This window comes from Ambystoma mexicanum, chromosome 3q, assembly GCF_040938575.1.
Source record: "Ambystoma mexicanum isolate Mex_15411 chromosome 3q, UKY_AmexF1_1, whole genome shotgun sequence".
NCBI lineage: Eukaryota > Metazoa > Chordata > Amphibia > Caudata > Ambystomatidae > Ambystoma > Ambystoma mexicanum.
In genome coordinates, this window is record NC_090926.1 from 726255386 (window position 1) to 726279515 (window position 24130).

Below are 24130 nucleotides of genomic sequence, written 5' to 3' on the forward strand. Positions count from 1 at the left end.
TTCACGTTGGGGTGTTTCCATTTCATTACCATTTGTCTCATCAGCATTGTTTGTGTTATCAACAACATCCAAAACGATAGTATCAGAAGGGGAAACATTTTGCACACCGGGGCCCTCATGTATCATGATCTCTGCCACGATTTTGTTGTCGGTAGGGATAGAAAACTCACCCAAGAGGTTTTGTTCAGAAAAAGCTGCAAGCAGAGAGTCCGAAGATGTACATATATCTATCGGGCCCGGAAGCTCTGGTGCAACCTTCTCTGGACTAATCATGATGTATCTATCATCCCCATTGTTACTTTTACAGCTCACCTCGCATTCTTTCGGTATTTCGTCATGGGATTCTGGTATATTATCAGCATAAAATTTCCTAATGTCACTCGTGTGTGATAAAGAGCGACTCCTTGCTGGCCCACGACTTAGGGGGCCACTGTTATTACTCTTCGGGGTGGTATGTGTATCTTGCAATTTGTCTCGCAATGGTTCAATATTTAGCGGCATGTCAGTCTGCAAAGAATATAATTTCACCATGTTTGGATTTAGTTAACACAGAGGTTTTACAATAACACAATGTGCCGTACCGTCACCGCTCACTGTGCACAGTGAACAGTAAACAGTTCACTTCTGGGTCACTTCCGGGTGCACGCGCAGGTGCGCTACGCACTCGGATTTAGTAGGTGGAGTGGGCGGGGATGAAGGCGTGTTAATGCGCTGTCTCCAATCACAGTTAGGCTGCAGGACAGGATGACAAAACAGAGAAAAAAGAAGGGGGGAGGGTCTAAAAAGCAGCTCACAGTATGATTGACAGCTTGAAAGCTACAGCTACAGCTGAATAGCTACAAGGGGGTAATGCTGAAATTAAACAATTAGACAGTCCGATTACTTTTTGGTCAGGCACAAAGGTGTGGCCTTTGAAGACGTCCTCTCGCCGCTGAATTTCAAAGACCGCAAGATCCACGAGCCGCGCAACACCAACTTTGCTCAGCATGCTCTCACAGTAAACAGTTCACTTCTGGGTCACTTCCGGGTGTGCGCGTGGGTGCGCTACGCACTCGGATTTAGTAGGAGGGAGTGGGCGGGGATGAAGGCGTGTTAATGCGCTGTCTCCAGTCACAGTTAGGTTGTTGGTCAGGCACAAAGGTGTTGCCTTTGAAGACATCCTCTCGCCGCTGAGTTTCAAAGACCGCAAGATCCACGAGCCGCGCAACACAAACTTTGCTCAGCGTGCTCTCACAGTAAACAGTTCACTTCTGGGTCACTTCCGGGTGCGCCGGGTGTGATTTTCTATGTGTTTCTGAGAAGCGCGCAGGCCCTTCAGAATTCGGACTGAGGGGGCTGACTCAGTCTGCGCTGTGTGGGTGGTTGCTGGCTCGCCATATGTTAGTGGGGTGGTTGTTGCATAAAAGCAAGGCACGTGTGATCAGTGTACAAGAACATCATGATTATTGCACAGTAATGCAGAGGTGGCGATTAGTGGCACATGAAGAAATGATGGTTCAGATGAAAGCTTTGATGGCTACAATCCTTGGTAGCGTTTCTGATGCTTTTTTGATGTGCCGGGCTCGAGTATTAACCACGTCAGAATTTCACTCTTAAATGCACTTAAAGGGGCATTTGCTAGAAGTTCAGAAAGTTAAAAAAAAAGTTGTAGGGTCGCCCTAATTCACAAAACCTCTGGGATGGAGACATGCAGTACTGTAATGCCCTTTCTTGGGGAGGCGAGGGAACTGCAGACATGCCCTGCTATCCAGCAACACTGGTACGTGTATGCCAGGGTTGGCTGAAGGTGAGCCGGGACCCATTTCAAAGGTCCACTTGGGGTGCCCCTGGCAAGACGCATGATCAGCCATGACCGCTGGTACTATACACAAAAGTGAAATAGAAACAGGTTTTCAGAAAGAAATATCACTCCCACCCACCTAGCCTAGGAGCAGGAGCCCCAGGTCCCGGACCCGCCTCTGCTGGAGCAGCGGGCCCCCCTGCATGAAGTCCATGCCACCCCTGAAGTATTTAGGTAAGCACTGACATCGGATGCGCTTTTCATGAAAATCGTTCATTTTTCACTGCATTAATATTAGCTGCTGGATCGCTGCAAACTGAATGCTGAACAGCTTGACCCACCAACATTTAAGCTGAGAAATATTGCCACAGCACCTTCAATGCCAGTATGGTACACGAGGTACCAAGGTGCTCCAAGATGGCCGCCCGCACTCCTTTGTGTGCCCTTAGTGCCTAACTCGAATCAGGCACTGCATCCTACTTACTCTCTGATTGGGCGCCGACAGGGGAAGTCGGCCCACCTCCCCCAAGGCCCACAGAAACAGGGCTAGTGCCTGTTTCATGCCTGTTCTGTGCCTGTGACTGCCGTCTGCCAGACCCCCTGTTCGTCACGATCTGCCTCCACACAAGGTAACCTGCATACTGCCTCACCAATACCAGTAAGCGTGTGCTTGCACTCATTTATGGAGACTATATGCCCATTCATAACTATGGACACACTCCCCTGCCACCCTGTCTACTGTTTTCCTGATTACTGTTACTGCCCACTACCCCCCTGCGACTGATTGGCCCATATTAGTCCACTCATGCTATGTACTCTGCTCTAATGTGCCCCATTATGCCTTGCAATTTCGATTTTAGATGCACTTTCAACCAAAGTGATTATAGCGCTCCAAGGTGTACTTTGACTAACTGTGCCACTGAATCTGGTTGCTTTTCTAGCCAAATATGTTATCTTGAAGATAGAGGCTACCCCTCTGCTCTCTAGTTTAAACTATCACTCCCTGCCTCAAAAACTGCTGCACCTCAGCTCAAGTGCATTACTCTTAAACCAGCTACTGCCCCTCTAAACAACTCTACCCAGCTCAAACTAGCCACTAACAATTATAGTTTGGCCCGCTCCCCCACTAGTGCCACTAGCCTCCAGCATTACGCACCGCTATTATCAGACCATGATCTTCTGGCTTGCCCTAATCATGTTCCCTTTCTGCATAACGCTGGATAACGTACCCAGCAGCAGTAACAGCTACACAGCCTACCAGGACGGCCTGGCTAAACTAGGGTGCCCCAGACACCACCCCATCCCCTGCCCCACACCATTCCTACCCTCTGTATTCCCCTTCCCCCCCAATCACCATCACCTTCACACCTCCCATGTCAACTCAGGCCCCCCCACCAACACTACACACAGTCACCCCAGTCCAACTAAACTAAACTGAATACTAAACTTCCCGCCCACTCCAAAGCCTCCCGGCCCAACCCCCCCCTTTACTTCCAACCCCACAGCCCGAAACGACAGATAAGGCTCCAGGCTCCCCACTACAACCACTAGGCCCAACTCCAAACCTAACACCAAAACCAATACAAAGCACAATGCGCTAAATAAGCTCCATACCTCCCCCACTAAAAGGTGCCTACTCAATGTCAGATCCTTGGCTGCCCACCACACAGAAATTGCAGACATCATCCTTACCAATGACCTCGACTTCCTAGCCCAAACAGAAACCTGGCTTCATGAGGCGTCTGGACCACATTTATCGCTAGCCATACCAGACAAGTACTCTATCCTCAGAGCTGATAAACTTAACGCTAGAGGTGGAGGTGTAGCGATCATCTCCAAATCCTCCCTAGACCTCAGATCAGCCTCCACAGTGTCACTCACATCCTGCGAGATACTAACTGTCAAACTGCAAACCTCCCCCACAACCATGATCACCCTCCACCTCATATATAGACCCGCAGGCCCCCCTGGGGTCTTTGAAGAAGACATCACATCCCTTATCACCGAAAACTCCAAACCATCAGCACAAATCATGATCCTTGGGGACTTCAACCTCGATTACCAGGACCCGAACGATGCACATGCTGCATCCCTTGCCAATGTCCTAACTGAACATGACTTCACTCAACTCATTGTACTCCCCACCCACCAAACGGGCAGAACCCTTGACTGGGTAGCAACCTACAATTGCAATACAACCTGCAAAGACCCCCAACCTCTGGCATGGACTGATCATCACATGATCCCTCTTGAGGTCAACACCAATCAGGTACTGCCTAATAAATACCCCCCGGCACCAGCCTGTCCACCAGGAATAAACGCGACATCACTGCTGAAGCCCTACTACCACTGGTCCTACCCACCCATAATGCTCTCCCAGCCAACGCTGACTTAAACCTGCTGATTGACATCTTCAATGATTCCATGGCTAGGGCAATGGATACCGTTGCCCCCCCCCCCTGAAAATATGCAAAGACAAACCTAAAGCTCATCTGAACTCGTGGTACAGCCCTGAGCTCAAATTACTCAGAAAGGAGAAAGCCAAGGCACAACACACTTGGAAGACTAACCCCTCCGTGGAAAACAAATCCAACCTCACAAACTTATCTTCACTTTACAAAAGCGAGATAATTTGCACCAAAAAAGATGTATATAACACCAGGAATGTTCAGGCAGGATCCTCCACCAAAGAATTATTTAAAATTCTGAAGGAACTAGAAAACCCTATTTCACCTCCAGACACCTGTCTGAAAGACAAATCCTGGTGCACCAGCATCCAAAATGCCCTCAACAATGAAATTTCAGGACTCCAAACCAAAATTGAGGACAAACGGCAACAACTCTCCAATAACAAGGCCACTAACCCTAGTCTACCCATGCCTAAGAATACTAGTTCGGGCTTCTCGTTTAAGAAAGTCACCATTACGGAAGTTCAAAAAATCATCACCTCCTTGAAACCCTCAAACTGCAAAGGAGACAGCTGCCCCGCCCAGATCATAAAAGATGCAGCTAGAGAGCGCTCTCCCTTCATCACCAAACTTATTAGCCTATCCATCACCAATAACTCAATCCCCAGCAACCTAAAACAATCAAGGGTTCTCCCACTCCTGAAAAAACAATCCCTCGACCCAGCCATACCCACCAACTACAGACCCATCACCACAGACCGCTTCCTACTAAAAATCCTGGACAGAGTTGCCTACATCCAAATTCAGGAATACTTGGAATCCAACCAACTGCTAGGAATATGTCAATCTGGCTTCAGACCTCAACACAGAACAGAAACCGCCCTTTTTGATCTCAGAAGCCAGATTGATGAAATTAAAAGACAAAGGCAATGCTGCAATCCTACTCCTCCTAGACCTCTCAGCGGCCTTTGACCTGGTCAGCCATGAAATCCTTTGTAGACACTTAGTCACCGCAGCCCACTTCTCCTCCTCTGCCATCACATGGATACAATCCCTTCCTGGCAAACAGAACCATTCGGGTATTCTCAACAACAGCTGCAGCAGACCCCATCCCCATCACATGCGGGGTCCCACAGGGATCCTGTGTATCCCCCACTCTGTACAATATATTTACAAAGCATCTATTTGACCAACTTGACCGTCTGGGTGTCACCTACACAAATTACGCAGATGACACCCAGATACTCCTCACCATCACAGGCAATTACCAAGCAGACGTCAACCGGATCAATGAAATATTCTCGATCATTCAGGCATGGATGGCCTAGCATGGCCTCTTCCTGAATGATGAGAAGACAGAGCTCCTCATCATCGGCTCCCCCAACACCCTAACTAAACTCAATCCTAGCTACAATAACATCACGATTGATCGTCACACCATCCCTATTGCCAAAACCGTGAAAACCCTTGGCTTCTATCTGGATGCCAACACCAACCTCTCCAAACACACCAATATGACCGCCTCAGCCGCTGCCTACACCGGAAAGCTCATTAGGGCCAGCAGACCATTCCTATCACCCAACAGCTGCCTCACTCTCGCCAGAGCCCTCATACAATCCAAACTGGACTACTGCAACAGCCTGTACCTAGGTGCTAACCAATCCTACTTAACAAGCTGCAGGTACTACAAAATAACGCTCTGCGCGCAACCCTCAACATTCCCAGACGAGAGCATATATCTGCTACTAGGAAAGCCTGCAAATGGCTCTCCATACGCCAAAAAATTGATTAAAAAACCATCTGCCTCACGTACAAGTCCCTCAACCACCTAGCACCGCCATATCTAGCTAACAAATTCACCATGAAACCTGCCACCAGATCCACCAGATCCTCCAATACTCTATGCTTGACAGTGCCCAGATTCCACCTAACAAGTGCTGGAGGGGCAAGCTTCACAGTACTTGCCCCCCAACTCTGGAACACCCTACCTCTCAACATCAAAATTATCGAGTCCTTCCAGATCTTCACGAAGCAGGTCATCAGCTGGCTCCTAAACAAAGAGTAGCCCCACTAACACCAGACCTCACACCCCCCGTGCGGTAACTGGTTCATGTACTGCATGTATATTGTAACTGTATATTGATAAATCTATATATATATGTATGTATTATAAGTATGCACGAAGTATGCAACACAAAGATACTTCTCAACGCTGTAACCGTATTCTTAAGTGCCCTTCTACCCCTGGGTTTGGAGCGCTATACAAATAAAATAAACAAACAAACAAACTCCTTTTTGGAAAAGGAGCAGTGACATGCGGTTTAAATACAGATCTCAGCTACAGTCTCTCAACCTGTGGAGCTCCCCTGATATGAGCGATGTGGCTACATCATAGAGAGAAAATGGCATTATGTCACGGAAAATGACGGGAACAGGGAAACGTAGGACCTGGGGGGCTTCGCAAAGCAGGAGGGGAACGCCTCCCCAAGAAAGAACAAACAGACTTGTATACAACTTCACATTTAAAATGCAAGCCCCCAGTCGCAATATGTCCAGGCAAACATTCAGTCTCAGGGAGCAAAGCGCAGGGGAGAGGAGAACACAACGAGAGCTACAAACAGGCTCCAGTCCTTTCAGAACCCGGTCCCGGTCTCCACCCTGCCACGAGGGCCAAAGGGGGATACCAGGCCAATGTAGTGAAAAGGCATGAAGGAGGTGCTAATGACCACAGCTGCAAAGCATGCCGCAAGGAGTTAACATAGCGGAAACACAGGGAGGTGATAGCTCGAGCTGCTGGAGGTGGACTCCGCCCTGAGGAATAGCGCTGAGGTGGATGCCTTAAATAATATATGATATGCTTAGTTAGTTATAATGCACCTGTACACAAGTGTTTCTAGGCGCGACGAGACAGGGGGGAAGACAGAAGGAGGACAAGACAAACAATCTTACTAGGCCTTGTGTTATTCAGATCTTGCAAGTGCGAGAATGAGAAGTGCAAGGGGGGAGAAAAGAGGGGGGAAGTGCAAGGGGAAAGGTGTGCCAGGGAGAGAAACAGGGCAGCGATGTTCAGAGTAAGCGCAGCACAGGGGCAGCGCGGTTCTGGGTAAGTGCAAGGAGGCAAGGGACTGTTGAGGTTACGGTTACAGCCCCTAAGTGCACGGAGCCTGGAGGTAGTGCAGGGGTGACTGATCAAGAGAGAGCCAGGTATCCAGTCAGACTCTGAGGGTGTCCAAGCAACCAGTCAGTGCGGCAGACAGGTAGGTCAGCAGGGAGGGAGAGAGAGCAGCTGAGAAGAGGAAAAATTGGAGCTGCTTCGGGAAATTCAGTTGGACCAGCTCAAGTTTGTGAGGGCAGGGAGGACATTCCAGAGGGAGGCACCTTCAGAGGAGAGAGCTCTACCCCCCACTCTCTGCCTGTAGAAGTGTCTGACCCTTAGAGAGTTGGAGGTAGATGAGCGAAGGGATCAAGAAGGAAGGTATTTAGGTAGAGAGCATTGGATGTAGTGCTGACATTGGCCCCAGAAAGCCTCGTGGAAAATGCAAAGGGTCTTGAACTTTATCCTTGCAAATAAAGGGAGCCAGTGGAGAGATTTTAGGGCTGTAGAGACACGTTCCCTGGGCTTGAGGCCAAGGAAAAGTCTTGCAGTCCTATTCTGGAATAGTTGCAGAGGGCGGAGAGCTGCAGAAGGCAGATTGAGAAAGAGGCTGTTACAGTAGTCCAGCCTAGAGAGAACCAGGCCTCTGGAAAAAGTGAGCTGAGCTTCTGAGGAAAGGTGAGAAAGGGAAGAGTACCTTTGAGGAGGTGCAGCTGGTAGTGGGACTTCTTGGCGACATCCAGGATGTGCAGAGAGAAAGAGAGAGTGGAGTTGAAGATGACAACTTTATTTTGCCTCGCAGGTAGATGAAGGAAGAGGGCCAAAGGAGGGCAGCCAGAGTGAGAGAGGGAAAGCGAGAGCAAGAGTCCCAATGAGAAGGATCTCCATCTTACTGGCATTAAATCAGAAATCATTTGAGGGGGACCAATCCTGAATCGTGGGCGAGAGAGGAGAGGAGGCTGAGAGGAGCCTGAAGGAAAGCTGAGTGTCATCCCCATAACACAGAAAGTTAGAGGTGAAGGTAGAGATTGAAAAACCAGGGTGAGAGGATAGAGCCCTGGGTCACACCACAGGTAGAGAGAAAGGTGACGGACAGAAATGAAGCAAGTTCAACATGGGAGTGGCAGTCCAAGACGAAGGAGGTCAACAACTCCAGGGGCTGATCTGTGATGCCCAGGCACTCATGTAGTCGAATGATCAGGATGGAGTATTTGACTATATCAAAGGCAGAGGAAAGATCAAGGAGGATGAGGACAGAAGGAGTGCTGGAATCATGGTTAGAAAGCAGATCTTCATGGTTGCTAAGGAGAGCAGTTTCCGTGCCTCTGGCAGCTCTGAAGCAGACCGATGGTCATGGAAACAACCAACAGATTCAGTTTGGAGAGTAAGCTGGGAGATAGCCAGCTTTTCCTGGAGTTTGCCAAGGAAAGAGGTGATAGAGATTTGGCGATAGTTTGCTGGACAGGTAGAATCAGCAGATGGCTTCTTGAGGAGGGGATGCACAAGGGAATGCTTGAGAAGAGAGGGTAAGTTCCAGTGGTGAAAGAGTGATTAGAGAAATCGGCCAAGGCTGGAGCGAGCGTGTCAGTATGGTCCTTGATGGTTCAAGAGAACCAGTGGAACACCTGTTTGGATGACACTTTCATAGATTGGACTTATCTAGAAACCTTGTCAGGTGCCTGGAGTAGAAAGGCAGCACCTGCTTAGCTAACATATTGGAAAAGCAGGGTGAAAAACAAAAGTGAAACAAAAGTAGCATGATTCAAGATATGGCAAGGCTGAAGTTAGATTGGGCCAACAAATGCAGCGCTATACATGCACAGTGATTTATAATGTAAACAGTTAAAGAAGAATGTATTTCTAATAAAACATGGGGGCAGAGGCTCAGGTCGACTGAAATGGTCGAAAGGTCCTGATGCTGCCCCTGATTTATGCCATAGTAGGAGCACTAGCAACAGGCAGAGAACATTGCAGCCAGCCATGCTTTGCCTTTTAGTGACAACATGGGAGAAATTCAGCAAGGACAGGGTCTACCATATATAGACTGGAAGTCAGATCTGGGACCATGCCCCACTCTGCCCTCTGCAGAATAGGAGTGAGAAATGCAAGGCACTATTTTATGACAAGTAGATTGACTTACAGACATTTCAAACACAGCACTACTGTAGTGCAGAAAGAAAACTGTAGTTATGCCCTGTCATGCTCTCTAATGATGGTGCGGGGAGTGAGTGAAAACTGAGGCGTGGACATTTTCAGCCCTACAGTGTCAAGCGGTTTGCAAAATGAGCAGCCATACCATGCTCTGCCCACCTGTGAAAAGAATTGCAGTTCTGCCATTAAATACATTGTAGCAACTATAGGACAGAACTGCTGCAATGTCCAACCCTCCAGTGACAAAGAAAGCACAGCTATGCAGGCCATGTTCTCACCTCTAGTGACAAGGAGACCAAACATAAGCCATGTCTTCTTCCAGCTTTTAGTGACAACGCCTGGGGAACTGTATATTTACATGTACTAATTCATTCTTCCCCTCAACATCAGTCTCTTTGGGGGGAAGCAAGACAGAGTAGAATAAATCCCCACATCCCCCAATCTAAGACACCCCTGACCGCCCACATAATGTGCTTTGGAATCAGGCACACTTACTGTGTAAATGTGTTCTTTCTGTTGATGAGCCTGAAGAAGGCTGGTTCACAAATGCGCCCGTGCTCCTGGCAGGTCTCGATGCAGGATAATCCGGGGCCGGACAGCCACACCTGCATGGATGTTGGCGGGGGCCAGACTTGCGGACTGCTCACATTGGATGGCCACACCAGAACTGTGGTGTTGCTCAGCAGAGGGAGGGGCTCAGTGGCTCGGCTGGTGTTGTTCCCCAGTGTCGGGCTGCTAGCGCAGAAATCCTAGGAAGGAACAGCAAACTAATAATCAAGAGAGCAAATTGTGTCAATGTGCTGTGCAAGGAAACATGAATTATTGAGCAGAGCCTAGAGCCCCAGACAGTGCAGGCTGGTTGCTTGATCCTGGCTCTAAGAACAATGCCTGCTTCAATTATTTCAAGACCCTGCCGCCAGGAGCTACTAAGCGTCAGTAGACATCCAGACACACACTGAAGCACCAGGGGCAAGGATGCCAGAGGCACAATGAAGAAAGACGGCAAGGATGCTATTGCAGGAGATTTTTTGTTGAGTGTGAAGTGTTTTGGATCTCTAGCTTCGCTGGGGTACACAACACCCAAAACCCATAAAGCAGGGATGTCCAACTACAGGTCTCAAGGGTCAGATCCCGGTTTGAATTTCAGGATACCCCTCATTAATTTGCATACAATGATTCTAAATGTATGCACAGTTCTCCTTATGAATATTAATGAGGTATATTCAGAAAACCCATCAGGACCCCCACCGTCCAGGCAGGTCCTTTCCTGCATTTTTTTACCGTGGGTCCTTTCACTGTTTTCTCTTTGCACTCCCTTCCCATTAAGCTCAATAGGAAACCTCCCACTCTCACTACCTGCCTCTGACTGCAACCCGCCCTCCAACCATCATGTGCCCAACCTCTGAATACCAGCGCCAACCCTTTCCATCCAGGCCTTGCATGGCTGACTCCAGATATCACCAATTCCTCCACTGCAGCTCCTGTGCTGCAGATGCAGGATCCAACCACGTTTCACTTTCTATTTCCAGCTCTTCTCTTTTGCCCCTTCTCCTTTCTTCTTGAACCGCCCCCTCCCCCTCACTAACCACAATTACTCTTATGTCTGCACCCACATTGTGTTGCCCTCCTCGCCTATGCCCTGGTCTGTAGTGTGCGGATCTGAAGCTACCACAGACGACGGGTAGAAAGTGGCAGCAATCCATGAATGCTCTGTTCCTCCTGTAGCCCCCACCTGCCCACCTTTCAGAAAGATCTGTTATATGCAGGGCCACCCTTGTGTGCCCGCGGGACTGTCCAAGGGCAGAGGAAGAGCCCCCGGCAGGGAAATCATGCGATTCTCACTTCTGGGGTCGTCTGGCACGTGCATAGCTCTGACTTTGCTCTTTAACTAGCCTGGGATTATACTGACCTGCTGATGTCCCTTGGGGTCTATCGCCCCTGACCCAGGAGCATTAGCATTAGTAAGTAAATGCCACAGGCGTAGCTTTCTAAGTAATATACGAAGCTGAAGAAATGTGGTCAGCCCCTGGTGTGAGAGCCATGAAGGCAAACGCGTGCTCCTTCCATGTTTATTTCTATTGTAAAGCCTATATTTTAGTAGCTCAGTCACAGTTCTCAGATTGAATGTTTGCTGCTTTTTTCTCTGCATCCTATTTCTCAAAACCTAGAAGCAGGACATGGTCCGCTTCTGTCAGTCAACCCAGGACGCCAGGAGGCATGTTAGAGCAGTGTGGACACTCAGTGAAGTCTCCAAAGCTATGATGCGTGAGGCGGAACCGCTTCATGACACAAGGTGCCTGTAGGGGGCACCAACTCCATTTGGACTAGGCTGGCTTCCATAAGAGTAACTATTGCTGTCTTGTATAGCTATCACATCACAGAAGTCATAAAGCCCTCAGAACTCCATCTTGGATGACTTCAAAGATCACCCACAATGCAGAAGCGTGGCCTGAAGTAGAAGCCAAGACGTGGCCTTTTTTATTTTGTGTTTCGGATTAAAACAGTGCTCAAAACATAAAGACATGTAAAAGAAAGCAAGCTTCTATGTGCCTTGAAAATTAGATGTCTACAAGAGATCAGGAAAAACAGCCAAAGCCTGTCTGATCAGCCCACTGCCTACCCAACCTGCATTCACTACTTCATCTCCTGGGTCTGACTTACTCTCACTCGTTATTTTTTTATTTTTGTTCTCCCGTAATCCCATTTGTATTTATGTATTTATTTATGTATTTATTTATTTATTTATTTATGTATTTATTTATTTATTTGCATTTGGTTAAATAGAAACGTTTGCAAAAATGAAAAACTAAAATAAAAAACGTTGTTACACTACAATTCAATTGAAATCAATTAATATCAGTTCATATTAAATCATTAAAACACACAAATCATCAAATATTTCATTACATCATATATCAACAAATGTATACAATATGAAAAGAAAACCTTCATTCCGTTTCACACAATGCAAGTTCCACACATTTTAAAATTGATACATCCAATGTTGTTTATTAAAATCCTGGCCCAAAACCACTCAGTGTTTATCAAGTCTACATCTGGAACAAAGCGCTGAAAAAGCTAAAGACGGGTGCCAACCAAAGCCAAGCATTCGAACAGAACATGTCGACTTTTTTCCATTTGTATTGGAACCTTGTTCCCCTACTGTACAGTGCCTCAGATACCCCATATTCATTCCAATGGATTGCTTCTGCAGCGCAAAAGACCTTGCTTATTCCCCTTGGTTTCTGTGGGACACCCTTTCAAGCCCTGCTGGACACTATCGAGGCACCCAACGAATTGCTTTAGGTTACTGTTGAGAGACAAATGTTATGGGCTGTTCTTAACACGTGATCAATGATTCCCGGTGTCTGCTGGTGCCCTAGACATGAGCAGACACTGTCATATTTGCAGACTTTTCTCAATCTTGGCTATCCAAACCAATATCAGCTGTGTATTTAAGGCAGCTAGGAAAATGTATGACAGCTAGGCAACTTGTGAGTAAGAAGTGTATGGGTGTCTACCGGGCCCACATCTACAACATGTCATCTTAGATGCAAGGAAGGCGCGCTTGCTGTGTGGAACAGTTTCTAAGATGGGTTTCTCCTCAGACGTGCTACAGCAGAGAGTGGCATACAGAGGGACTCACCTGGTTTTGGATGTACATGTGGATCCTTTCCAGCATCCCCTCACAGGTGTACTCAAATGGCAGGAACGGATCCACCTGGAGAAAGGAGAAAGTGAGTCAAACAGGAAGATTAACATTGTGTATTATGGGCTGGCATCCCTGCTGGATCCCACTCTATCTGCAGGAAATTCACTACAATCCTACAAGACAGCAGTCACTTCATGCCGTGTTGCACTCAGCACATCCATACGTCAATCAATCAATTCCTGGTGGAGCAGGGACCAATCATGGGGAAGCTTTCACCAGTTTGCTGTATTCACCCCATACCTTCTGGAACCCATTCCAGACCTATTTGGAGTAAACCTATTTCAGGGAAGACACAGGGTCGTTCAGCATAAGATAACACATGGTTAACAGGCCGGTGAGTTGCCAGGGATCCTAGTGATTTGACCTTGCCATTGCATGATCAATGGCAGTGCTATTACTCATGTTGACCTTGATCTACCTCAGGTCTTGCTTGCCATTAGTTGCCTATCACAGGCTGCTGGTCCCATTCCAAAACCAAGGGTCAGAGTTAACTATACACACGTGTTTATGGTTGTACTCTTCCTTGCATCTATTGGGGGACTCTTTGAAACGGCACACGCTGACAAACAGGGATTTAACCCATGACTATCCAATCTAAGTATTAAACATATGAATTGCAAACCGAACTGACTAGCCCTGGTTTGAAAAAGATGCAGACGTCGAAACACGTGTAATCTTAAAGGGCAACCTTTAGAATCAATGCACAATTAAAAGCTCAAAGTGTACAACTTGGAGAACAATAAGGCAGTGGTTGTCTTCCTTTTTCTCCTACATGATAAGGGCGCATGATACTAGCTAACAGTAACATAGTTTCTTGCATCTTGATTTCGAATGGAGTAAGGGAGCCAGCAATCTCCGTTGTTACTCAGTCATGCGACCGTGACTTTTAAGTCAACAATTATTAAGGAGGACGCTGAGGTCCACTGGGGTAGTGACCCAACAAAACAGGCTCCTTTATTACAAGAGAATATTATTTAATAAAGTGTTAAGTAGCTCTTTCACACGTGAGCTTTGCCAATAATAAGCCAGTTGCCACCAAAGCTGAACCGCATTACAAGTCCTAAACACGATTAGTCCCACTGATTATCATCCAGGAGGCTAATCATTTCTATTTGAAAGAAAATCTGGGTACACACCTATCAACCATGCCCGATTTCCCTTGAAAAAGAATAAAAACCAAGATGGTGGCATTCGTTTTAGTAATTCTGTTTTATGTCACAATGACGTGACAGTCAGGATGCAGAGCCTGGGGAAGGGAGAGCAGTGGTGCACAGGTGAGTGAAGGTTTGTGGAGGGATCTGAGGCTGGAAGAGGGTAGCCAGAGTGTGAGGGGATGAAGGGAGATGTACTTGTGGTGGGATGGGGCAGTAGGGCTAGGGTAATGGTTGTAATAAACGGCAGCATGGAGGAGTGATGTAGTTGGGAAAAGTTGAACGTGGCCTTATTTATTTTCAAATATCTTTATTGGCGTTTAGAATAGAATAGGTACAGAAAGTAAACAATTACGCATTAATTCCAAGCATTTTGCTTACAGTGAACGTGGCCTTATCCTAGCTATATACAATCGTATGCCAAGCCTATTGGTTGTGTGGCACCACGGTAGGCTTTGGTGTTAATGGCCCACTCACCTTAGCTTTTAGAGTCCCAAGAGGGGGATAGGCCTTGGTGAGGGCTCTAGGCAGATACCACCAAGCACACACACGGAAATTGACTTAACCATATGAGCACCCCAGGATGTTGTCATCTGGTGTGACAAAAGTATCTTAAGGGAAATCGGGTCCACACCTATCACACATGCCCCATTTACTTTAAAAAGAAACTACAAACCAATATGGCTGTATTGCTATAGCCCTTTTATTTTTTCTGATGGCCTGCGTTCCAAATTTCTCGATTGGCTAGCACCAATCCGCCATTTGCTAGAAGCAATTTCTGATGTCCAATTATGCATTAGTCATTTATGCTCCTCGTTTCCTTCTCAAGGTACAGCCGTGCATACTATTGTTTATTTAGATACATGTAAAGTGATTAATTACATGGATTTGTGTAGGTTTGATTTAAGAGGACAGAATGATATTTTAGAAAAACACGAATTCTATGATTGATGTTTATGCATGTTATATATGTGTTATTGTATGATTGATTTTTTCTTGCAAATAAACAAAGATTGTTTTTTTTTTTTTTTATTTAGTTGAATATCAGCTTTACAAATACATATTAAAAAAGAAGGAAATCATCATTGTTATAATACGATCAATCGAATTATATCTTACATATTAAGAGAAAACAGAGAAAATTAATACATAATAACAAAACTTATGATTTAAAAGAAAAGAAGAAAAGCAACCAAAATCTTTCACAGATCTTTCCAAGATTATCAAATTTCATCATCATCAGATTTGTATTTTCATTTTCGCACGGTGGTTATGTTACTCTTTTGTTCATATGGAAATGCATCGTCAAGTATGTTAATAGTTGCAATTCTTATCAAAATCTTTTTTGTACCAAATATCTCAGCCCAAAGTTCATTTACAGATCTTGTATTAAACTTAGGTTCCATACATTTGGCCAATTTCATTCGTTTTGCTGCAAAGGACTCGTATTCTGTGACAATATGACAAAGAGTTTCTATGTGAGATGTCTTCTTACAGAATCGACAATGTATTAGATCTTTTTCAACCAACCCTCGTCTGATTAAAATTTCGCCAACCGGCCATAGGTTCAGACGAAATCTTAGAATTTGTTGTCTAAGAACAGGAGAAGGACATTTCACAAGGTAATCAGCCATCATGCGGAATCTCTTACGACCAAAGACATTCCTATCGAAATCTTTCAGTTTCATGCAATAGTGTTGCGATAGAATCCAGTCGAACTGGTATAATTTGATCTTAGCTCTAGATGGATTTATGAGCAGTAGATCAATTGAGATATCTGCATTGGCTAGCGCATTTAACACGAAGTTTCGCCATTTGAGTGGGAATATCTGATTTGATGTCAGTAGATGGTTCGCTAAGATAGCTAAGCTATTTTGATTAGAAATCCCCAGTATGCATTTCCTTAACAATGTACACATTTTCCATGTGATTTGTGAATGAATAGACAGAAGCCCTAATTCGAACCTTAATAGCATATAGGGAGTGCTTTTTGGTAAATTAAGCACAGATTTCCAAAACTTTGCCTCTATTTGATTCCAGAATTTAGGATTTTTGGGCAGCATTGATTCACTTCCATAAGTAATCACAGGTATGACCTTTTGTTGATAATAAGTCATGATTGGGTTACATGTGAATTTACAGTATTTGGCTAGAATTATTTTTGCTTGGGAAGTTAGCATAATAATTTTTGATGATATTAGGGCTTCCGTCCATTTATCCGATTTTAAATTGTTGAACTTCATCCCCAAATATTTATACTCTGAAACTATCTCTAGCTTTTTTCCCGAGATTGACCACTCATACTTGTTTGAAAAGGAGGCTTTTGGTTTGTTCAGTATCAATATTTGGGTTTTATCTTCATGCACCGTTAGATTATTGTTACATACATAACGATCCAATGTGTCTAGAAGGATTTGAAGACCCGCTGGAGTCTGCGAAATTAAAACCAAATTGTCTGCATATAGCAGCCAAGAAATAGTTTGGTTTTGTATCTTTGGAGAGTCTGAGGCAATAAGGGCTCGGTCATCTGCAATATCCAAGAGAAAAAGATTCAATAATGTCGACGCAAGAATACAGCCCTGTTTCAGGCCTCGGGCGGTGGAAATAGACTTAGAAAGGAGGCCTTCCATATTCAATTTTATTTGTATGGACGTATCAGTATGCAAAAGATTCACCAATTTTATCAGTGAATCTGGGCATTTGTATTTCAATAGTTTTTTCATAAGAAGATTTCGGTCGACAGAATCAAATGCCATGCGGAAATCCACAAAAACCATATATATAGGTTGTTTTTGTATAATACATGATGATTTGAAAATATTGAGCAATGTCAGGTTGATGGAGGTACCTAAACCTGCGACAAATCCTGTTTGAAAAGGGTCTCTGCGATGATTAGCCAGAGACAAAGCGTTTAAATCACACAGAATTAATCTGCAGAAGATTTTTCTGGGCACATCCAAAAGTGCAATGGGCCGATAGCTCAGTGGATTTTGGCGGTCTCCCTTTTTGTATATTGGCACGATAATTGAATGGGTCCAGGATTTAGGGAGCTTCTGATTGCAGATGATCAGTTTAAATAACATATACAATATTGACACCCATAGATCAACATTATTTTTCAACGTTAAATTCGATAGTCCATCAGGACCAGGGGCTCTAGACAAGCTAGCCTTATTAATAAAATGACGAATATCATCTTCGTCAAATTGTAGATCGAATACGGATGGCTTAAGACTTAGAGCATCTTGTTGTGATGGTGCCGCATAAATGGCCAAGAAATGATTTATCCAATCATTTTCTTTGACACCATTTAGCTGTGTGGTTAGTGATAGAGCTCTATTGGTTGTATTAAGTAGCTGCCAAATCTGAGCAGTATTCTTATTTTGCATATGCATTAGCATGCTGTCACCCTCTTTCTGTTGTAAAGAGCGTCTATATTCAATCATCCAGTTTTTATACGTTGTTTTAATGGATTTCAAAGCTGCATCTCTATTTACTGCTGGTACCATACATACTTGACGTTTCTGCTTCCTAAATAGTGCTTTTCTGAGTCTGATGGTATTATTATCAACGCAACGCAACGTTTTTGCTTTGGCATGCTGACATGTTGCATACATCTGCATTAAATCAAAGGGCGGCACACCGTTCACACCTGGGTCACTTATACCAGTTTGATGATAGGTTCTCAGATGATCTCTATATTTAATAAGAGATAGTTCCGACCATTTTAGTCGATTTTGTAAATTATTCGGGATCACCGCACTTTGAAACCATTGTCTTTGTGGACTCGGAGCAGATGACAAGGATAATTTAAAGGTTAGCGGTCTATGATCACTATATTCAGATGATATTACTGCAAATTCTGACGTGTGATCAAACAGATTTCTGGTGACAAAAATATAATCGATGGTCGCGCTTTGATTGCGGCTGGCCCAAGTTGGATTTGGTGGTGAGTCAGTCGCACTCGTTCCATTCAACATTACTAGATTCCATGCTTTGGCAAAAGTATTCCAAGATTTAACTCGGTCTTGATTTTTTGTGACAATTTTATTTGTAAGATGAATATTCAAGTCACCTGCAATTATGAAATGAGTAATGCCATTATTCAGAATGATATGCTCCATTGACGATGTCAGGTTTTTAAAAAACAAATTAGTCGAAATGCCCACAGGGTTCCAGTACACATTGATAGATGCTATTTTAAAGTGGTTAATAACAAAATAGGAACATTGTATAAAAGAATTAACAGTAGGCAAGGAATGCAATGCAATAGGCAAGGAATGCAATTGCATATTGGTTGCAGAATTCATAGCAGTTAGCAATCCTGACATTGGTCTACCCTTGGTTGCTCGTATGGCAGGTTCCAGATTAATATCATAATTGTTCCAAACTGGAAAGTTGGTTAACCAAGTTTCTTGAAGGAAAATGAGATCATAATTTCCTAATATGGAACAAGCATTGTTAATGAAGTGGCTAAAACCTTGGGTATTCCAGCTGATTACTGTTAAACTTACTTAATCATTTTGCAAATCTAGTTACACTCTAGTGATGTGACTGTGTTCTTTATGTTCTGTTGCATTTTGTCTAGGAGTGTAAGAGACAAAATTCTGCGGATTCTTGAGACAAGATTTTAAAGGACTTTTTCTATTACAGTTAGATGTAATCAAGAATCCCAGGTTAAATAAAGCAACCTCTGCAGCACAGATGATGTTGTATATAACTAGAGACCGAGTCCATATTAATGCTGTGCCCAAATTATTTTGATTGGGAAATGCAATCTGGTCTAGATCAACAGATCAAATTTCTTGTAGCTCAAAAATATCAGAGAAACTTTTTAAGATGCTCTGACGGTTCATGATCTAAACAGGAGAGACTTCAGGTCGACATGCTAACAACATAGAGTATCTCGATTCTGGGATGGAGTTTGTCTTTTTACTAAGAGGTACAGGGTGTTTTCCAGAAGCCCCAGGCATTATGTCAGCGTCCTTTCTACGCATATTTTGAGAGGTTTGTGTTTTAGTTTCTACATGTGGTCCTGCTTGGGTGTAACGCTCACCTGGTTCCCACGGAGGCGTGGCGTCGAAGGCGCAGAACTCTGAAGATGGACAGGAAGGGCCCCTCTATTCTGGCTTCCCTGGCTCGTTGGATACCCTCCTTAGGGTTTGGAAGGATGAGCTCTCCATCCTGCTTCTGATGCGGGGGCGCGTTGAAACCCAGTTACTTCACTGGATTGAGGATTGATGGGAGTCCAGGTAAGCTTGACTGTTCAGGTAAGGCGCTGTAAAAGTTCTGTTCAAAAGTTCAAGCTTAATAATAATGTTCGTTGTCTAATTGCAGCAAGCGCTAATGCTTATGTCTTTTTCCCCTTAGGGGCCGGGGTTCGGAGTGCCGGAGATATGGCGCCGACCCGAAGTGAAACAGTTCTGGATGAGCGCTCAGGTAATGTCTTTGCATTCGCTCATTCAATGTCTTTGTCTTTTTTCCCCATAGGGGCCGGGGTCCGGAGATGCCAGGAAGCGGCAGGACCCGAAATGCAGTGGGAATAATCCAACAGGTAAGACTTAAAAGGAAACTGAGCTTTCCTTATTCCTTTTCTCCCTCTCACCTTTGTTCTTGTCTTTTTTCCTCTAGGCGCCGGGGCGTAGCTGAATCCGGAAGAATCTGGGATTAAAAGTTCGCTGACCCTTGAGGGGTAGATGTTTAGTTGCTAGCCATACCTGATCTCCTACTTGGTAAGGAGGAGTTTTACTTCGGTGCAAATCAGCGTTTTCTTTATACTTTTTCTTGGCTTGCTGTAAGTGGGTTGTAGCTTCTTTGAAGGCTTGGGTTATTGTGGAATGTAGGTGATTTACTGCAGGCATCTCCAGGGTCAGAGGTGGATCTAGGTCAGAGGTCCAAGGATGGCGACCATACAGGGTATACAAAGGAGTCTGTCCGGTTTCAGAATGCACTGAATTGTTGTATGCATATTCTGCAATCCAAAGGATGTCTTTCCAATTTAACTCGGATTGGTGTAACATGCACCGCAGATATTGCTCGAGAGTCTGATTGGTTCTCTCGGTTTGTCCGTCGGTCTGGGGGTGGTGGCTGGTGGATAACCGCACGTCTATTTGTGCTAGTTGGCAACAATTCTTCCAAAAGTGGGAGATAAATTGACTTCCACGGTCTGAGACTAATATGGAAGGGAAACCATATAACCGCACTATATTTTCCATAAATTCCTTGGCCAAGGTGGAAGCTGACGGCAATCCTTTTAAAGGGATAAAATGGGCCATTTTGGAGAATAGATCCACTATTACGAGAATCGTGTTGTAACCACCACAAGGTGCTGGTGGAATGTCCAAAGGTTGAAGTAGGCCGGCTGGCCTTTTCTTTTGACTCTTATTTTGGGCACCGATTCCGCAAGACAACACAAATGACTTTATGTCTTTTCTCCAAGAAGGCCACCAGAAGTGGCGTTTGATCTTTTCTTCTGTTTTCGCGATACCGGGGTGTCCTTCCATTAATGAATCATGATGACGGGTAATGACAAGTTCCTGCAATTCTTTACTTGGCAGAAATAACCGCTCTTGGAAGTAGGGTAAATCATCCTTAACGGTGTAGTGAGGACCCTTTTGACTCCATTCCAGTAAGGCAGAAGAGTCAAAAAGCTGTTTTACTTGAGCTTGGATGTCCTCAATGGTTTGCAATGAAGTCAAGCCCAGAATTCTTTGTTCCGGTATGATTGGCACAGGTTCTAAACTCGAATTGGGTTCTTCCATGCCTATCCGGGATAAGGCATCTGCCTTACCATTCTTGCAGCCAGGGCGATAGGTAATTACAAAATCAAATTCCGCAAAGAATAAAGCCCATCTGAGTTGTCGCGAAGATTGAGCTTTGGCCGTCTTTAAATACTGCAAATTTCTGTGGTCCGTAATTACGGTGATGGTGTGTCTTGCACCGAGAAGATAGTGACGCCAAGCCTTGAAAGCTGATTTAATAGCCAGTAGTTCTTTGTCGGTAATTGCGTAATTGAGTTCAGGTGGAGAGAATTTTCTGCACCAAAACGCTACAGGGTGTAGTTGGTTAGTTTCTGGGTCTCTTTGCGACAGGACAGCTCCCATGGCCGAACTGGATGCATCGGTTTCCACGATGTAAGGGAGATCTGGGCGCGGGTGCTTCAATACAGGTGCAGAGGTGAATTTGGTTTTCAGGTCCTGAAAGGCTTGTTCAGCCTCAAGAGTCCATTCAAAGCGTTTATTTTTCTTTAGGAGAGCTGTGATGGGTTGAACAGTTTGAGAAAATTCCGGGATGAACCTTCGATAGAAATTGGCAAAGCCAAGCATGCTTTGCACTCCCTTCACAGAGCTAGGAGATGGCCATTTATGAATGGCGTCCACTTTCCGCGAGTCCATTCGGATTCCTTGAGGTGTCAAGATGAATCCGAGAAACTCCACTTCTGTGGTATGAAAAACGCATTTTTCGAGCTTGGCAAATTATTTGTGCTGGCGCAATTTCTCAAGAACTGCCCTAACATGGTTTCTGTGATCAGATTCTGTGGAGGAATACACCAGGATGTCGTCAATATAAACGATGACACAAACATCGATAAGTTCCCGAAGAACATCATTCATGAAGTACTGAAAGGCGGCAGGTGCGTTGCACAAACCGAAGGGCATTACTTGAGATTCGAAGAGCCCAAATTTGGTGCGGAATGCAGTCTTCCACTCGTCGCCCTCTTTTATACGTACCAGGTGGTAAGCTCCTCAGAGATCTAGCTTGGTGTACACACGAGCATCTTTTACTTGGTCGATAAGCTCAGGTATCAGGGGCAAAGGGTAACGATTCTTAATCGTTATCTGATTTAGGGCGGGGTAGTCAATACAGGCCCTAAGGTCTCCTTCCTTTTTAGGTACGAAGAACAAAGCGGAAGAGACTGGTGACTTTGATGGGCGAATGAAGCCATTGGCCAGGTATTGATCCAAATACTGGCGCAAATGCAGGTTCTCAGGTTCAGTAAGAGCATAAATCCTACTACAAGGTAGTTGTGCATTGGGTACCAAGTCGATTTGGCAATCGTAAGATCGATGGGGAGGTAAGGTGTTAGCCTGCTCTTTCTGAAAAACGTCTTGGAATTCTTGGTATTCAGATGGTAGCTGTACAGGGGTGGAAGTTACAGAGGCTAGACCCATAGCTGGATTCCTTGGGTAACAGGTTGGTTCACAATCAGGAAAAGTTATCTTCTTTGCTCGCCAGTCTATTCTCGGATTATGTGTTTCTAACCAAGGGATACCAAGAAGTACTTGAAATTGTGGGGCCTTGATCACATCAAACACGATTGCTTCCCGATGTCCGTCCTGACCCACCAGAGTGATTTCAACTGTGCAATGCATTACAGGCCCTGAGGCTATTTCGGTTCCATCAACTGTAGTAATTACATCTTGGGTTACTTTCGGGCGGAGAGGAAGCTTAATCCTGGAAGCCAATTCACGGTCTATGTAATTTCCAATAGCTCCACTGTCTATGTATGCTTTTATAGCATGCAACTGCTGAGGCTGTTTTGGGTTCACAAGCACCATTGGCATGACAAAATGCGAGGTCAAAGAGTTTGTTTTCAAGCTCGGCAAGCGGACCCCTACGCTTGTCGGGCTAGGTCGTTTCCCGAACCAGGTGTCAATAACTCGTTATCAGTGGCTCCAACCACCTTCTTGGGTGGTTTAACTGGACAACTTTGAAGAAAGTGACCGGAAGTTCCGCATTTGTCGCCTTCTCTCTCGTTCCTTCTGCGTTAATGGTCCTTTAACACTGCCAATTTGCATAGGTTCGGAAACGTCAGTACTCTTGGAGTTAACGTGGGTCTTGATAGGTACTCTGGTTTCATACTTGAGCCGATCTGCTTTTCTATTTTGAAGTCTGTGATCAAGTTGAACCACTAAGTCTATGTAGTCTGCGCAGGCCTGGGGTGGATCTACTATCTGAGCTATAACATCTTTAAGCTCTCCGCGCAGGCCTCGATGAAACAATGTGATCCTTTTATTTTCAGGCCATCCGGTTTCCACAACTAGTCTATTAAAGGTGGCGATATAGGACAAAAGATCCTGATTACCTTGTTGTAAGGATAGCAGTTCGTTGTCAAGGGCCTGTCCCTGCGAGTGTCGAGCGAACAATCTTTCCATGCTGGCCTAGAAGCCCTGGAAATCCCGGAGAATGGGATCATCCTGATTTACCAATGGAATAGACCAATCGGCAGCACAGCCACTGAGGTACGATAGTACAAAGGCTACTTTGGTCTGGTCGTTGGGGAAGGCCCCGGGCCTGCATAAAAAGTGTAAACAGCATTGGTTCATAAAAACGGCATATTTCTTGGGATCCCCCGCAAAACGTTCCGGCGGTGCCAAAGGCATGTGTCCAGGTAGATTGATTTGTACCGGGTTATTCGAACCCATTGTTGTAGAAATACCTCCGGAAACAGGTAACGGAGTGTGCTCTGCCTGGCCCTGCAATAACCTTTTGGCCAGATCATCAGTTCTTTCCTTGGATAGGATTAGTTCCCTTCTGAGAGCATTAGTCTCCTGGCGGGCTGAGTGCACTTCTGCCCGTAATTCCCCTAAAAGATGGGCCAGCTGATCTGTCTCGGAAGTCTCCATAGCGCCCAGGTGGGAAATTGTGGTAAGGCTTCGCGTTCTGTAACGCTCACCTGGTTCCCACGGAGGCGCGGCGTCGAAGGCGCAGAACTCTGAAGATGGACAGGAAGGGCCCCTCTATTCTGGCTTCCCTGGCTCGTTGGATACCCTCCTTAGGGTTTGGAAGGATGAGCTCTCCATCCTGCTTCTGATGCAGGGGCGCGTTGAAACC

The 24130-nt window shown here is 45.3% G+C and overlaps 1 protein-coding gene across 1 annotated transcript in view; it reads right to left on the bottom strand.

Annotated features, from left to right (window-relative positions):
* MGAT5B (alpha-1,6-mannosylglycoprotein 6-beta-N-acetylglucosaminyltransferase B) overlaps window positions 1-24130 on the bottom strand; it is a 1313368-nt gene that overhangs the window by 20740 nt on the left and 1268498 nt on the right. The window contains exons 15-16 of the mRNA XM_069654653.1: window positions 13080-13154; window positions 9929-10182 (exon numbers count right to left, since the gene is read on the bottom strand). Coding sequence (XP_069510754.1) covers window positions 9929-10182; window positions 13080-13154 — 329 coding nt within the window. The remainder of the gene's footprint in view (window positions 1-9928; window positions 10183-13079; window positions 13155-24130) is intronic.